Source organism: Chenopodium quinoa, unplaced genomic scaffold (assembly GCF_001683475.1).
Source record: "Chenopodium quinoa cultivar QQ74 unplaced genomic scaffold, ASM168347v1, whole genome shotgun sequence".
NCBI classification, from domain to species: domain Eukaryota; kingdom Viridiplantae; phylum Streptophyta; class Magnoliopsida; order Caryophyllales; family Amaranthaceae; genus Chenopodium; species Chenopodium quinoa.
The window spans coordinates 615,269-631,640 of record NW_018744128.1 but is presented as its reverse complement, the minus strand read 5'-3'; the positions used below and the strand labels follow the sequence as shown (position 1 = coordinate 631,640).

Sequence of the window (16,372 nt, the reverse complement as noted above, 5' to 3'; positions counted from 1 at the left end):
AAGTTCTTTGCTTATGATGGGTTATAAATATTGTGAGTTTTAGGTATTAACTAACACCTTCATGCAAATGGGATGTAACGTGAATGTTGCTGAAGTTTTATGTGACTTGTTATAAGGAAGATATTACGTAATTCTGTTTGTGAAGTTTTTTAAGATATCTTGTATTTGGCTCTATCAGCATGGTTTTTTTTAGGCCGGTAATATATGACAAAAAATTTGTTGAAGCTAATATATAGTATTTTACTTTTAATCGGAGAAACCTAACCCCCTAGACCCTACTCGAGGCCCTCTTTGGGATTCCAACCTTAGCCATCCTTAAATTTTGCCATACTATATTTACTTCCTCATTTCTTACGACCTCTGTTTCTTTTTATTTACAACAAAGGTTACTTGACATGTTTTGAGTTTGACACTATACACATTTGTTCTTTGACTTACTTTTGTAATTTTTACTTAAGAAAAAAAACAAAAAAACAAAATTACATAAGGTCTTGCATTGTTAGATTTGCTTCAATGCATAATTTTTAGATTATCAAATGATCATATTGAAAAGATTAATATTTAAAATTATGCACCAACAAATATGTCAAAAAATAAATAAAATGTCAACCAATTTAAAATGGAGGAATACATGCTTTATACCGTAGTTTGTAGGCATCAATGCATTTAACCATTAATATCCCTTATTCCGTGCTTTTGGGTCGTTGCTAACTTGCTATGGCCTTTGGTTATATCATATATGGGCTACTAATAATCAAAACTTTAAGCCCTTTACAAATCACATCATGGGCTATGTAGCACAGCCCACAAACTAAGGACTTAATTCACATTTTAGTAATCCTTTTTTTTTTTTTAGGAATACATAATTTATATCCCTCCGTTCTGGTGACTTTTGCACTATTTATTACGCTTGTTTGACCACATGTTATGATTTATATGTAAAGTAAAATATAGTCATATGGGGTCTTGTTAGATTCGTTTCGTAAAATACTTTTACAATATCAACTTTTTATACTTATATAATTATAGATATTAAACATATAAAATGTGTTTTAAGATGCGTAATTTCATCCTTGCTGCAATATTTGTGGAATAGAGAAAGTAACACTCAGTTGTTTTTTTTTTTAATTTATAACACTCAAGTTTAAAGACTCTAACTTGTAAAAAAAAAAAAGAGAAACTTGTTATGGGCGTAATTCCCACGACTCAAAGTGAGGGTTGTCCTATTACCAAGACGGTCGCATGTTAGACGAGTCTTGGTGTTCAAGGTTGAATTAGGTGGAGAATGCCAAGGAGACTAATGTCCATGTCCAAGCAACAACTGACGTCAACGACGCATCTTAGTGATGACGCACCTCAGTGACGGGCGTCAATACTTGACGCCTGACAACTATAATGACCTCCGTTGATCTCCAGTGACCTCCGACTGACACCGTCAGATGACATCAGAAGATGACGCACGACGTTCGAACAAGACGCGTCTCGTAGTGCGACGCCAAAAAGTTGTGAAACAAGTCAAGGTTGTTACTAGTGGTTCTTATAAATAAGGAGAGCATTTCTACCAGCCTTTAATCAGTTAAGGAACTTGTTATTATGAATATGAAGTCTAAATCAGCCTACATTCATCAAGGACCAAGTCTTGAAGTCAACCAACTACTTCCTAGAATCAAAGAAGTCACCCTTATCTTCCTCAACCGATTTCTACCACCAAAAGGCCTATAAAAGGGGGGCAACGACCAGCCATAAAGGCGGAGGATTCACACCATATTCCAAATATAAACACCCACATTCAATACACTACAAAATACATAATCAAAAGATACGTCACAAGGCTCCATTCGATGATCTAAGCAACGACATGTCTCATCCGATTATTCTACAAGTCTTGATGATCGACCCAACGTTTATACTTCTTCTCAACGGCTTTAATGTATACTTAATCTCTTGTTCTTATGTATTTCTTTACTATCTTTGGCCTTAGGCGCCCGAATAATCATTGTATTTGTATCAATAATGGCTATAACACCCGTATCATAGTGAATTGGTAGACAAGTAGCCACCCGCGATTTTTACCCACCTTTATTGGGGTTTTTTGCGTCACCATATAGTGTCTATCTTCTTTCTATTTCCATCGTTTACATGTCGCAATCTCTTTTAGTCTAGTTATCGACATCCCAACCAAAAGTCGTCTCTTTAAACGATTTTTGGCATAAACAAAATTAAACTTCTTTTCTTTTGTGTTTTTGGACAATTGGACATGTTTTTTTCTTCTTTCACTAAACTTATTTACTCCATACTTCCTACAATCGTAGAACTTATATCAATGTTGAATTCGACTTTAACAACATTATCTTAATATTGAATTCGGCTTTGACAACAATTTTTGTTTAATTAAACTTGATTTTAAAAATTGATTACGGATACAATTTGTAAGGTCATGGCTAGTAAATTTGATTCCAACCAATTGTATGTATCTGGGGTGATGAATGAGAATCCACACATTGTAGTCCATACCTAGAACGGAGTATTAAGACTTTGTACAAGTCACTCTCAACGAGTAATAAAAAACCAAAATTAAATTTGTTAGATCAAGTTAGATTTACAAGTTACTCCGAAGATCACGCTCCATTAATCTAGAATATAAATATGGTACTCGTAATAGGTAGAAGAAGACTAGGTCCACTAAACAAGCCCACATCTTTGAAACGCACCAAACTACGTCGTGTAACTTCAGTGGGTCCACTTTTAACTGCTGACTAGACCCAACAAATTCACCTCCTTTAAGCAAAACAAAATTAATTAAAAAAAAAAAGACGCAAAGTCGTCTTGTTGCAGGAAAACATTTTTTTCAACATTTTCCTGCAAATTTTGTCGATCAAATTGAACAAAAAAACCGCCATTTTTGTGTTCTTCAAGCTTCAACTTCACAATCTCATTTCAAAACCCTAATTTATCGAATTACGAGAAAAAGAGGGAAAATTTGGTAGTCGGAAGGTAGAAGAAGAAGAAGAAGATGTGGGTGTTTTACCTGATATCGTTGCCGATGACATTGGGGATGGTTGTAATAACCCTAAAATACTTTGCTGGACCTCATGTTCCTCGATATGTCTTCCTTACTGTTGGTTATGCTTGGTTTTGTTCTCTTTCTATTATCATTCTTGTCCCTGCCGACATTTGGACGGTATTTTCTCTCTCCTCTTTTGATTTTGTTTTGTTTTTTGGGTTGTATTTTGGTTGATTGATTGTTTAATTTGGTTGAATTTCTGGATTTTGATTACTTGGATGTTTAATTAGGGTTTAATTTTGAATTTTGTGATCGAAGCTCTTTTTGGTGGGGTGATCATAAATTGGGATCTGATTTAGGTTTGCATGGATTGCATTTGTTGGTATATTTGAGCCTTTTTTTGTTTCGGATATTGGTGTTTTAGTGATGTTTGATTTAGATTGCACTGGATTTATCTTTTGGAGGAGAATACCAGCTTAGGAAGTGGGGATATGAGGTTAATTTTTTGTGTGTGTTTTGAATCGGTTTCGATTTTGCTGGTTAGAAGTTTGTGCTCGACTGCTCGTGCTTGGGAAGTGGTCATGGAAAAGAGATGCTTTTGATAGGAATTTTGTAATGAACTTTAGGTTAGGAAGCCGGAGATGAAGTAAATAAGTAGGTGTCATCCATTACTAAAGTGCACTTGGAAGGTTTATTGGACTGCTAGTCCAGTGACGTGCACATTATTGATTGAAGTCACTAGACTCCCGTTCATTTCTGAACACGACAATTTTGTAGGTTAAAGGATGTATGTGCACGTCAAAGAGGAAGATAAATAATGTTAATTTCATATTCCATAAGGATATCCAAATGCTAGCATTTACGGAGTAATTTTTTTGGTGTGTGTAATAGCAAAGGATAAGTTATTGGCTTGTTTAAATTTAAATTGGTGAAGGGTGCTGCTATGCTCTTTCTACAAAGTCAGTTGTAAATGCTAATTATATGCCTCTGAGTTGTTTATACTGCTATGCAGATCATGTATCCTAACAGTCTTAAGAAGTGTGCTGAAATAATATATTCTTTGAGTTATCTTTTGACAATTTGGATTTGTTAGGGACTTAGGGTAAGCAGAAAGGTCCATGATTTTTTCATGTGATGTACAGATGATTTTTTTCATGTGATCAAAGCATTCCCTTACAGTTGAAGGGAAAATTCTACAAGACTGCCATAAGACCAGTGTTGCTCTATGGTACAGAATGTTGGGCTTCTAAAAAGGAGCACATTAAAAAGATGGAGGTTACAGAAATGCGCATGTTAAGGTGAATGTGCAGGAACACTCTAAGAGATAGAATCAGAAATGAGGTTATCCGCAAGAAAGTAGGTGTGGTAGGCATTGCATACAAACTAAGGAAAAATTGCCTGCGTTGGTTTGGGCATGTAGGACGGAGACTCGAGGGTGCACCGGTTCCAAGAGTGGAAGAGTGGGACCATGGAGGGGTTAAACGAGGGAGAGGGAGACCGAAAATGACTTGGTTGGAAGGAGTTAGGAAGAATATGAAGTATATGGATTTGCATGAGGATGAAGCATTGGATCTTAAGGGATGGATCGTAAGGGAAAATTGCCTGCGTTGGTTTGAGCATGTAAGACAGAGACTCGAGGGTGCACTGGTTCCAAGAGTGGAAGAGTGGGACCATAGAGGGGTTAAACGAGGGAGAGGGAGAGGGAGACTGAAAATGACTTGGTTGGAAAGAGTTAGGAAGGATATGAAGTATATGGATTTGCATGAGGATAAAGCATTGGATCGTAAGGGATGTAGGAGGAAGATTTTTGTGGATGACTACACGGAATAATCAAATTTGTTTCATGTAGCCGACCCAATTATGGGATTAAGGCTTTGATTGATTGATTGTATAGAATGACAGGATATGAAGCTCTAGTTTCTTAACAGCTTTCTTGAACATCTGTGTTCTCGTCCTCGATATCATGCAACGCTTTATTTTCGGTTTCTTTTTTTTTTTTTTTTTTTTTTGCAAGGATTCTTTGAAAATATGCTATTTCTGTTCCCTTCAGGCTTTGTTTCAAGTGTTGAATATGCTACAGGCTTTTTAAGAGTGGAGTAGGATAATAGCTTCTTATAAAGATTTACTCTAAGTTGTTGATATTGTTCCTGCAGACAGTTAATGGTCACTACAATGGGGTCATTTCATTCTTGTGGAGCTGGTCGTATTGGAGCACATTTTTGTTAACTTGGTATGATTCTAGACCAAATGTGTTACTGTCATTATTGGGGATTTTCTTATTGCTGATGCAGAAAATGATGCAACGCATATGTTTATAAATTTTAAGAACTCAGTGATTCAGATAGCCTTATATGTTTGGATTATGTGATTTTGCTAAGCAGGGCTGTGGTGCCCCTTATCCAGGGTTATGAAGATGCTGGAGACTTCACATTGACGGAAAGATTAAAAACAAGTGTACATGTGAACCTTGTCTTTTATCTTATCGTTGGATCTATTGGTCTTCTTGGACTGATACTTCTTTTCACTATGCGCAGAAAGCTGTCAGTTGCTACCTTTTTCTTATATATTTTTTCCGTTCTTAAAAGGTTGTCAAAGACCTATATGGAAATATTGTATCTTTTGCTGCCTGACACCCTTTTTTATGTGGGGTTGAACCAGGAAAGGAGGTGTTCTTGGTTTTGCAATGGCTTGTTCAAACACGTTCGGACTTGTTACTGGAGCCTTTTTACTCGGTTTTGGTTTAAGTGAAATTCCCCGAAGCCTCTGGAAGAATGCAGACTGGACATTTCGGCAGAAACTATTGTCCCATAAGATTGCAAAAATGGCTTCGAAACTGGATGAGGCTCATCAGAACTTCTCAAATGCAATTGTGGTAAGCTTCTACTTTGTCATATAGAACTGGCACCTTAAATATGTTTTACGTGTTCAAGTGTCAGACTTTACCCTTTTCCAATAATTTTTTGATATATTTTATAATTCAAATGAAAAATGTTAATATTTTTGCGGCCTTTTAAGGTATGAAGAGTTCATATAGCAGTTTTGTCACACTATATGAAATTACAATAAAGAGTTGCTCTTCCTTAGTTCCTTTTATCCTTTGACATCAAAATTTTCTGTTACTCACTCAAGCTGAATCCTTCTGTTTTCCATCTACGCCTATGTATTTAATGTGGAGCCTTCCTTGGATCACATCCATAACACACACAGACACATTCAAGTGTTAACTAGCTATAATTTCTGGTTTGGCGACTCAAGACCCCTTTAAGCCCTGTAATGTAGGTTTTGGCACATTTTCCATGTTAGCATTATTGGGGAAGCAGGATTGGGCATAGGGATGTTCTAGGCCCCTTGTTAATGAATATTGGTTTGTGCTCCAGTGGATTTCCTAGATAGTTGGCATGCTAGAGTTCTTCTCCGGACTTGCAATTTCTCTAGGTGAAAGTCTTGCAATATATTTATTTTCCAAAATTGAAGTCTCTTATTCTCACTTTGGATTTTTCTTGATATTGCAAATGATGAAATCATAATGCATTGTCTTTTGTTTTCATATCCTCCCCATCTAGACATCGTAGGGATACTATTGAAAGAAAAGCTATTACTTAAATGGGGAGAGAAGGGAGTAGAATGTTATGAAGTAGGCTTGGGCTTTTCCTTGCAAATCTTTGATATAGATGACTTAGGATATGATCTGTGTGATCTTTAAGACTTCAAGGAAGGCTAGGCTCCCTTATTGTGATTTACAATCCTTGCTTTGAAAGTTTGGTGGATTTTAGAGTTTTTGTGTAGGCATTGCTCAAGATGACCTTAGAATCTGATGCTGCAGGAAATTTCGTTGCTGTTTGATAAAATATTATATGTATTGGATCTTAAAACTCCTAGGAAGGGCAAGAAATTAAGTACACTTGTTTTATGCCATGTTATGAGCAACTAATCCCAGAGTAAGGTGAAGGGAGACCTTTTGGTGATTTGGTCTCAGCAAGAGTTACAAGATGGTTTTGGGGTTCCTTAAATAAAAGCCTAATTTTGCCAGGGCACGATATTTGTTGGAGAGACATTGTATTGGGGAATTGTTGATTAAAGTTGAATTAAAAATTTAAAAGTATTAGTGGGAAACTGGAAACACTTTATTGTGTTTAGGGAAAGTGAGAAAATATAGTGGAGTTAGATGGGTTTTGATGATTTAAAGTGAATATAGAAATAAGTTAGTGGATGATGAACCCACCCATAAGCAAAATTGGGTTTTATTAAGGGGCATGGATTTTGGGAGAAATAGGGCTTTATTTTGTGACGGAGGGAGTAGTAGGAAATAAAGTGACACCTACTGTCCCAACTGTGCCCCTTTTCCTTTTAGTCCCATCTATTGATTAATTGGGAGTAGTCCCATGACTCTTAATATGGGTTGTTTCTTCATAAATCAGCTGTCAGCTTAAGTAACATGTTTACTGTTTAGTAAGTGAAAGTGGCTTGGGATATTAACATTGGTTCTTTGATTTTTATAATCAGTTGAATTCCACCCTCTTCTCCACTCAACCCTCCTGCACCACCCACTACAGCCCAGCCACCCCTCTTATTTTTCTGTCACCATCTCCAGCCACAACACATAATACCTACCCCTTCCTTTATTTCGTTAAGGCCAGCCCTCTGCCGAAAGTCCACCAAGAGGTCCAAGACCAAACTCTAATGCCACCATCATTCCTCCACTCTTTTCCCTACTTATCCAGATGATCAGATGAATTCTGTTGATGGGGGAAAATGAACTTTACCTAGATGGCTATTTAAATAAAGTTTTATGGAGCTCAACATTGAATTGGGAAATTCCAGATGCTATGTTTATATGCTTTGAAGAGAAATTACAAAAATAAGTGAACTTACTTTTTGAGAAATTACCAGTTTCTCGGAAATAATCTCTTATGCACCTTTCAGTAAAACCAAGAATCTGACAAATAACCCACCACCTAAGATTATGATCACAAAGGTAATAAATCAATCACCTTTACAGTCTTGATATACTTTATAGGGTGGAGTAAGAATAATTTCATGACGGAAGCATCAATTGTGACCAACTTTATCTCAATTGAGTAAGTTGATGATTGAGGATTGAGCAAGGAGAGAGATGAATAATTGTTTGTGGGAGAAATAGGCAACTGATTCTTGTGCTTTAATATCAAAGAGGTCTGCTGGTTTGGTGGGTGAAGGTTCGGATCTTGATGGAGTAATTTTGTTAGTGGTGGAGGGAGTAATGGTGATATGATGATTGCTTTGGACGTGGGATCAGGACAGCAGGGGACTTGTGGTGGTTCTTGGATCTAGTGGGAAAGAGCTTGTGGGGTGGTCAACTGGTCATGATGAGCTGACAAGAGGGGGGTGGTGATGGAGAGAAGAGAGAAAGGAGAGAGGAAATATAAGTTCCTCGAAATGAGTAAAAACAATATGTTTACCTGTTTCATAAACAATCGCCTTAAAAAGACAAGTAAATTAAAGATGTGTATAATGAGATAGACGTGCGGGAACAAGTTAAGGGATAGAATCAGGAATGAAAATGTTTGGATGAAAGTTGGGCTTGCACATATTAAAGATTAGAGATTCTCAGTTTTGATGAACATGAGAGACATTGACCAAAAGATGCACCCTAACAGTTTGTTTGGGTAATGTCAAGGGAAGGAAAAGAAAGGGAGGGAGGTGAAGGGGAGGGAAGGGGAAGGAAGAAGGATGAGTTTTCCCTCCAAATCTCTCCATTGTTGGAGGGATCATTTTCTTAGAATTTAATCCCTCCATTTCTCTCCCCTCTAATTCCCTTCATCCCTAATTTTTTATCCAAATGAAAGAAACTCCCTCCCTCCATTTCCCTTCCCTTCCTTTCCCTCCATTTCCTTCAATCCAAACACACTATAAGGAAGGTTGAAGGTTGGGGTGATGGCATCTGAAGGGAAGGACATGAAGAAAATGGGCTTACAAGGTGATGTTGCATTAGATAGAAGCAAATGGAGGATGATTGTTGTGGATAAGGCTGTTGCTTTGATGTGGCTGTTTCCTGTTGTTCTCATATGGGTCAATTTGGGAAGACCCCTACAAAGTTGGCATTTAAAAAAAAAAATTAGTAGTTTAATTAATTGAAGAAGAGGAATGTAGTGTCAGCTTTATGGCTTTTACCGTAATTTTATCTTGGATTTTGGGTCATACATAGTCTTCAAGTGCAAATTTTTGGAGTTGGTTTTCCTTTTGGTGGTTTGCAATTTTTTTTTTTTTTTTTGAAATGGATATTTTATTCACTTTCATTGATACAATGTGTATCTATTGCTTTGGATATACTGTGATTCCTCATAGTTTATGAATGCTGATAAATTCTTTAATTGTTTTCTTTACATCTTTGCTGTTACCTTAACTATTCTATTCTCTGTTAGGTTGCTCAAGCAACCTCTAATCAAATGTCGAAGCGTGATCCTTTACGGCCTTACATGGATGTAATTGATAAGATGTTGACTGAAATGGTATAGCAACTCTTCTTTCTTGATTGTACACTAGAAAATGAATTATTTCTTAGTTTAGCTCTTAATTTCTAATTATCACTTATGTCAGTTCAAAGAAGATCCATCCTTCAAGCCTCAAGGAGGGAGATTGGGTGAAAATGACATGGATTATGATGCAGATGATAAATCAATGGCTCAGCTTAGGCGTCAACTTAGAGTAGCACAAGAGGAGTATTATCGGTACAAAAGGTAAATTGGTCTGAGAATAAAAAGGAGTCTATGTATGCCAAATGTAAAATATGTAGATTTAATTTGTTTATTTTACTGGTGTAATTAGATGCTATTGCTTTGTGACATATTTTTTGACAAATGCTGTGATTTGCATCGTGTCACTTCTTTGTTATGTTACTCGACTCAGGAACTTATTTATGATACGATTACATGTCCTATTGCTGGCATTCTCAATTAAAGCTGTAAATGATGGTTGTAAATTCTTTCATTTGGAAGGTTATTTTTTCCTTGGGTTAATTATTTATTTTCTTTTTAGTGAATATATGACATATGTCTTGGAGGCCCTTGAGTTGGAAGACACCATCAAAAACTATGAACGACGTCATGCTAATGGATGGTATGTCATCACTTCTCTTTCCACTTATAGGATTTAAATTGATATTTTGACATGCTTTTGCTGCTAATAATTTGATTGGAAAGTGAGTCGAATTTTTAGGAATGGAGGGGGTATTAAAAGTTGAATCTATTCTTTATTTCCCTTATCTTTACTTTGCCAAACACTCTCTTTGTATAACTGATTTGTTATGAGGTGGTGACATGTTATTCTCCAAGATGCTTCCTCCTGAACCACATTGGGAATTGCTTGATATTTAAAGTTCCCAAGTGGGATGGAGGAGTTTTTCTTTGGATCTGGAGATACTTCTCTTAATTTTGAAGTCATAAAGAGGAAATCAGTGTAGGCATTCTTTAGATGAAGATGTGAATTTTTTAAGGAAAGGATATGAGGAACTTTTCCCAGGGGTGCTCATTGCCAGAATATCATCTGTATGACTGTGTTAGTTTTGTTGGGAGGTGATGGAAAAGATACCACTTGTTGGACCTCAAAGTTGAGAGTTGTGGCTTATATATAAGCTGATGATGTGGTTGAGGAAAAAGCTAGTGGGGAGGTGAAAGACCAATTTGTTCTTGTGAGTTATTCTAAAACTAGGCTGGGTTGCATGTATGCCTACTGCCAAATGTTTAGCTCATATCTGTTGGATATATCTCATTTTTTCATGGCTCTTTTCCTTTTCTTTTCCATATATTTTCTGGGACAGAATGTTGGAACTGTACCTAATGTAAAGGTCAGAAGTTAAAAGAATGCTACTCTCCTCTCCAAAGTGGTATTTGTTAATTGCTTATATTGGTTTGCCACGCTAAATAGTCATGCATCAATTTGTTATTGATATTCTTGAAATTCATTTCATATGTTAAAGTTTTCACATGCATTTGTTTTTATATTTTTGGTAAAGGTAGTTTTTTTATAGTCACTGTAACTTGAATTGTCAATCAATCAATCAAGGCCTTAATCCCGTAAGTGGGGTCGGCTACATGGATCAAAAGTGATTATTCCGTATAGTCATCCACACAAATCTTCCTTATCATTGTAACTTGAATTGTACTTGCAGGAAATTTATTTCAAGCCTGAGAGGCAGTCGTCCTGGCAGAATTGGCTCCTTCTTAGATACTATTGGTAATACTAGAACTTCCAAAGCTTTTCACATTTGAATAGCTGTATATTGCAAAATGTGAAATGAAATTTCTTGTGAGAAGCTTGGTTGATAGTCAAATGTTTTTCTATTGCTTCAGATGTAAGCATATTTTTTGTAAAAAAAATGCATTTCCTTAAGATCTCGTTTATGATGTTGGTTTGTAGTGGAGCAACAGAGATATTATATTTTTTTTTCTCCTAGCGGGTTGTGGTAAAAGCAATATCAGGCTAACAGAGATGGTTGTTCTTTCCAGAGCTATTATGGCGCTGTATCTTGAGGAAGCAATTACAGAAACTTTTGGCTATCGTACTTGGTTGCATGTCAGTGGCAATTCTTTTGGCTGAAGCGACGCTACTTCCCAATGTTGATCTGTCTCTTTTCTCAATCCTCATCAAATCTGTGGGAAGACGGGAGTTATTTGTGCAGGTACTCAGAATGATTGTACTGCAGAATTATTTCAATACTTGTTATTCTTTCTTTCTTCATCATTATCTTTGTTGTGTCACGTGTCATTTCATGCCTAGAAAATTCTGATTGACGAGTGTAATTGCAAAGGAGATTCGTCGTTTTAGGAAAACTTTCTTTGAGATGCTTTTAGCATCGATCATTCAGCTACATAGTTGCACCCTTTTTGTGGCAAAAAAATTAATGGTCGAAATTCTGTTGTTGGGGCCATATTTAGGCTGGTGGGCTTTCATAATTCTGAAGTAGGAATGCTATTCCATACAACCAATATTTGTTTCTTGATTATCTTGCTGTATAACTAATGCCGTGTGCTTATTTTGACTTGCATTTTCTTCATTATGTGCTAACTTGTGGAGAAAAGGGGTGGACATACAAGTTACAGGATGTTTCTATTAAAATTTTTGTTATTGTTTGATTGTTTAGAAGTTCTTTATAATTCATCTGTTGATACATGATGAAATCATAAACAATCGATGAGCTATAGTGGGGTGGGGGATTTAATGTGAGATTATCTATTATGTGCATTTGATTGTACCCCTTTTGCTTGCTGGCAGGTCTTTGCATTTATTCCTCTGATGTACATGTGCATATGTACATATTATTCATTGCTCAAAATTGGAATGCTGATGTTTTACTCACTAACGCCAAGACAAACAAGCTCTGTCAACCTGCTTATGATTTGCTCGTAAGTCATTTGATATTTCTCTAGTATGAGAATAGGCTTCAAAATTTGAGATGTGGTTGCAATAGTTTGAATTATCTACATAAAAATTAAAAAATCCACTATCAAGTAAAAGCTAGTAATTCTGTATTTTCTTTTCACAGGATGGTTGCTCGTTATGCCCCACCAGTCTCTTACAATTTTCTGAATCTTATCCGCCTTGATGGGAATGCTAAAACTATCTTTGAAAAGGTAACTCTCAATCAATAAAAAAGCATTAGGTTCTGACTTCTGACATTTATTATCAGTGAGTTAAATGTGGCTGCATGGAAAAGTTGATATAGTGGACAACTGGACATACATTGGGGGTGGAGTCCCATTTACCTTTTGGACTATTGCAATAGGATTCTGGAAATTTTGGGCCGGCTACAATTGGTCCAATGTGTGAGTGCACATTTTTCGACCTTAATAGGGTTATTGCCTTGTTGGGTAGGTAGGGGGATGGTGGAGTCCCATTTACCTTTCGGAGCATTGCAATAGGATTCTGGAAACCTTTGGGCCAGCTACAATTGATCAAATGTGGGAATGCACATGTACATTGGGCACACCTTTGAAGTTGGCAGACTAAGAAAATTGGGTTTCTGTCTTTTTCCTGTGATGTTATGATATGATGTTTAAAAAAGGTTTAGGTGTGTAAAGAGTTGCCAAACACCTGTGATGAAATTGATGTTATAATAGTTACAAAAGTATGAAACACGGGTACTTCAATTGGCAGCCATACCCCCACACAAGTACGTTATGGGGTATTGTCGTATTACTGCATCTTTATTTATTTTTACTTATATTTTCTGATGGTTTTTAAAGATGGTGCTTCTCATCTCCAATCTTGCATTCATAGTTATGCCAGTATTATTTCCTCATGAAATATTAGAATGGATCAATGGATTATTAATCACTAATCATACTGGATATTTTTGCACATGAAGCCATTTTCTGACCTGCTAGTTGTGTGTTGATTGTCAAGCCTGAGTTGTTAGCCAATGTACAACCCTTGTATGGTGTGCTTTGCTCATCAGTGTTGCTTTTTGGCAGTATCCAATTGACTAACCATTCTACTCCTTTCAAACTTTTATAACAGCGAATGGGCAACATTGATGATGCTGTCCCCTTTTTTGGGAGGAGATTTAACAAAATTTACCCTCTCATTATGGTTGTCTACACAATTCTGGTTGCTAGTAACTTTTTTGATCGGGTGATGAATTTTTTTGGAAGTTGGAAAAGACTCAGGTTTCAAAGTGAAGCTGAAGACTTGGATGGTTTTGATCCATCAGGAATGATCATCTTGCAGAAAGGTAAAATATAGCACAACTCCATGCCTTCGATCTTGTTTGTCCTCTAGTGGCTACTCATATCCAATGGTTCAAGAGCTAATTGTTCAAAGCCTATTAGCCAACTAGATTAGTGATACTTTCATTATCTTACAATAATAGTGTATTTGGATGAGGGAATTTGGAAGGAAGGGTAGGTTGTGAGGGATTTATTTCCCCTTCTTTGAATATGCTACCGGAAAGGGGGAGGGGGGGGGGTCCATTTTCCTTCCACTAATTAATTAGATCCCACTACTGAAAAGATTTGGAAGAAAAATGAAAACCACACCTCTCCTCTCCTCTCTTTTTCTTCCTTCTTAATTCCTCCCCTTCCGTTCATCCATCAATGCTATAACTTTCTTGCTGATGTGCAGAACGTTCTTGGCTTGAACAAGGACACAAAGTTGGTGAGCAGGTTATACCATTGGCAAGAAACTTTAATGGTCTCAGCGTGGATGTTGAGACTGGCATAAAGTCGAAGGTATTATTATTATTTTTTTTTTAAAGAAATTTTGAAGGAATACCTGTTATGTATTGATTTTTATGGGATCATACCATGAATAATCTTTTGGTTATCAAGTCTTTCTATGCATTTGGGAATGTGATTATGTTGCCAATAACTTATTAACTTAATGCAAACTTATTTTAGGGCGATCCTGCTGTTGAGATGAAAGGATCTTCATCCATGAATGATATTAAAGGCAGTATGGGGAAAACATCAAAATCTGAAGCTTGGCAATCTATTGGGAACAGGGAGGTGATTGGCCACAAGTATGCTGTAATGAGAGAGCAGAACAAGCAAACATCCAGCTCAAAACCTGCAGAGAATACTATAGCTGCCGCAAAGGTCTCGTTGTTGAATTCTGAGACTTCCAGTTCAGCAAATGACCTAAGACGCACATCTTCTGGCATGTCTTCCACATGGCAGTCAATGAAAATGGGTTTTAACAATTTCAAGACAAACCTTGAGGCAAAGAAATTTCTTCCTCTAAAACAATCCCAGGAACCAAAACTTCTCTCCCATAATTCTTCTTCTGAGTCTCTGGATGAAATATTCCAGAGATTGAAACGTCCTACTGTAGATAGCACAACATATGTTTACGATGATGATTACGATGATGATAATGATACTGAGATTAGGAAGTCAGGTTCAAAAAGATGACATTCTGTGTAATTAAGAGCTACTCCCTATATGTATAGGAACTGTGTCGCAGGCAGAGTGCTTGAGATCATTGTATAGGTCTTAGTGAAAAGGTCAAATGCCCGCGCATGAGCTCACAAATTTTTGCTGCACCCTGTGATTCTGCTGTTGTGGGATTATTTGCTGTTGCCATATTGCAGCTGATTAACTAGAACTGACTCATAGGGTAACAATGAATTATGTATACATTGTGAAAGATGATTCATACCCTGAAGAAACCCAATACACGAGAAAATATTTTTGTATACTTATATGAAAGCATATTAGGTTTGGTACTTTTCCTATAATAGCCAATTTTGTATGTGTATCTGGAAATCGATATATACTAGTGAAATTTGTTTTCAACTGGGGCTTCTTCGCCCCACATCCCTAATTGATGTTGTGATGTACATCAGATTATTACGGTAGCTCTTCTAAAACCTTATTAGTATCTTCATCGACTCATCAACTTCATTGCTTAATATGCATTTATCTTTTTTGTCGAGGCCATGATCGATGATCACCTCTTGTATATTGGGATTAATGACATAATTTGATGTAGATTAGCAGCACTGCTCTCTAATGATTCCATATTAAAGTACTCTGTATTGATTTGTGAAATAAGATGCAACAATATATGTGCGGTACAGTGTACACAAGTAAGTCGAGCGTGTACTTTAAATGTATGGAAACTTAGCTAATAAATTTGCCGACTATTACTAGCGCAAACAACTTGATGTGATGGTCATTGATCAAGGAAAGCACTTGGACGGTTGTCGACAACCAAGTTTACGAGTTACTCCCTCCGTATTTTTTTGTTCTTACAAATCTATATGATATGTTTTTTCGAGGCAAAAAAGTTCCATAGAAAGTATGAAAAAAGACGGTAGTCGAAGAAAGTATGACCTTGCTAAATTGATTTTGCCTTGCTCAAACTTTTCTGCTCCTTACATGGGTTATTGCCAGAGTTAAATTAAAAGCCGCCTGATCACATCTATAAATATGCACATATTAAATATTAAAAGGCAAAAGCTAATGAGTGGCATCCCCGGGCGTTAGATAAGAGAATTAAAAGTGGAAATATTAGAGTAAAACTAACATTAATTATACCGAACGACGCGTGATTTTGTCATGCATTCCTAATTTAATACTATTTTAACAAATATAATTGTTTCTTATCTAATGCCCCGGGGCGCTCGTTAGCAAGATCCTCATTAAACTATTATTGTATAAAAAAGAGGAGGATCTCGTCAAAAGTTAGGAAGATCCATGGGAGAATAACTATTATGAAGTATTGTTTATATTTTCAATTAACGAGGCAAAGTGCAGAATCTAAAGACTTTATTTGAAAGGAACTTTTAATGCAAAAGAGATCTTATATATCGATATATACAATGACAATATATTTATTTGTTGTTATTATTATTATTTCTTTTAGCCGCACATTTGAATTCTTTAACATAAT

The 16,372-nt window shown here is 36.4% G+C and overlaps 1 protein-coding gene across 1 annotated transcript; it reads left to right on the top strand.

Annotated features, from left to right (window-relative positions):
* Window positions 1-2,680: 2,680 nt before the first annotated feature.
* On the top strand, window positions 2,681-15,301 carry LOC110692694 (LMBR1 domain-containing protein 2 homolog A-like). Its single transcript, XM_021869731.1, has 14 exons — window positions 2,681-3,181; window positions 5,158-5,234; window positions 5,386-5,544; window positions 5,663-5,876; window positions 9,406-9,492; window positions 9,581-9,720; window positions 10,019-10,099; window positions 11,151-11,215; window positions 11,488-11,660; window positions 12,254-12,384; window positions 12,525-12,612; window positions 13,499-13,712; window positions 14,102-14,208; window positions 14,377-15,301. Exons 1-14 carry the CDS (start codon window positions 3,014-3,016, stop codon window positions 14,887-14,889), a joined length of 2,217 nt encoding a protein of 738 aa, XP_021725423.1. The 5' UTR covers window positions 2,681-3,013; the 3' UTR covers window positions 14,890-15,301.
* The last annotated feature ends 1,071 nt before the right edge of the window (window positions 15,302-16,372 follow it).

Excerpts from the sequence above, each read along its gene's own strand:
- LOC110692694 (XM_021869731.1), top strand. The coding sequence starts at position 3,014 with ATGTGGGTGTTTTACCTGATATCGTTGCCGATGACATTGGGGATGGTT. Across the intron at positions 5,545-5,662 it reads TTCACTATGCGCAGAAAGCT|GAAAGGAGGTGTTCTTGGTT; the intron begins GTCAGTTGCTAC and ends GGGTTGAACCAG. Across the intron at positions 12,385-12,524 it reads AACCTGCTTATGATTTGCTC|GATGGTTGCTCGTTATGCCC; the intron begins GTAAGTCATTTG and ends TTCTTTTCACAG.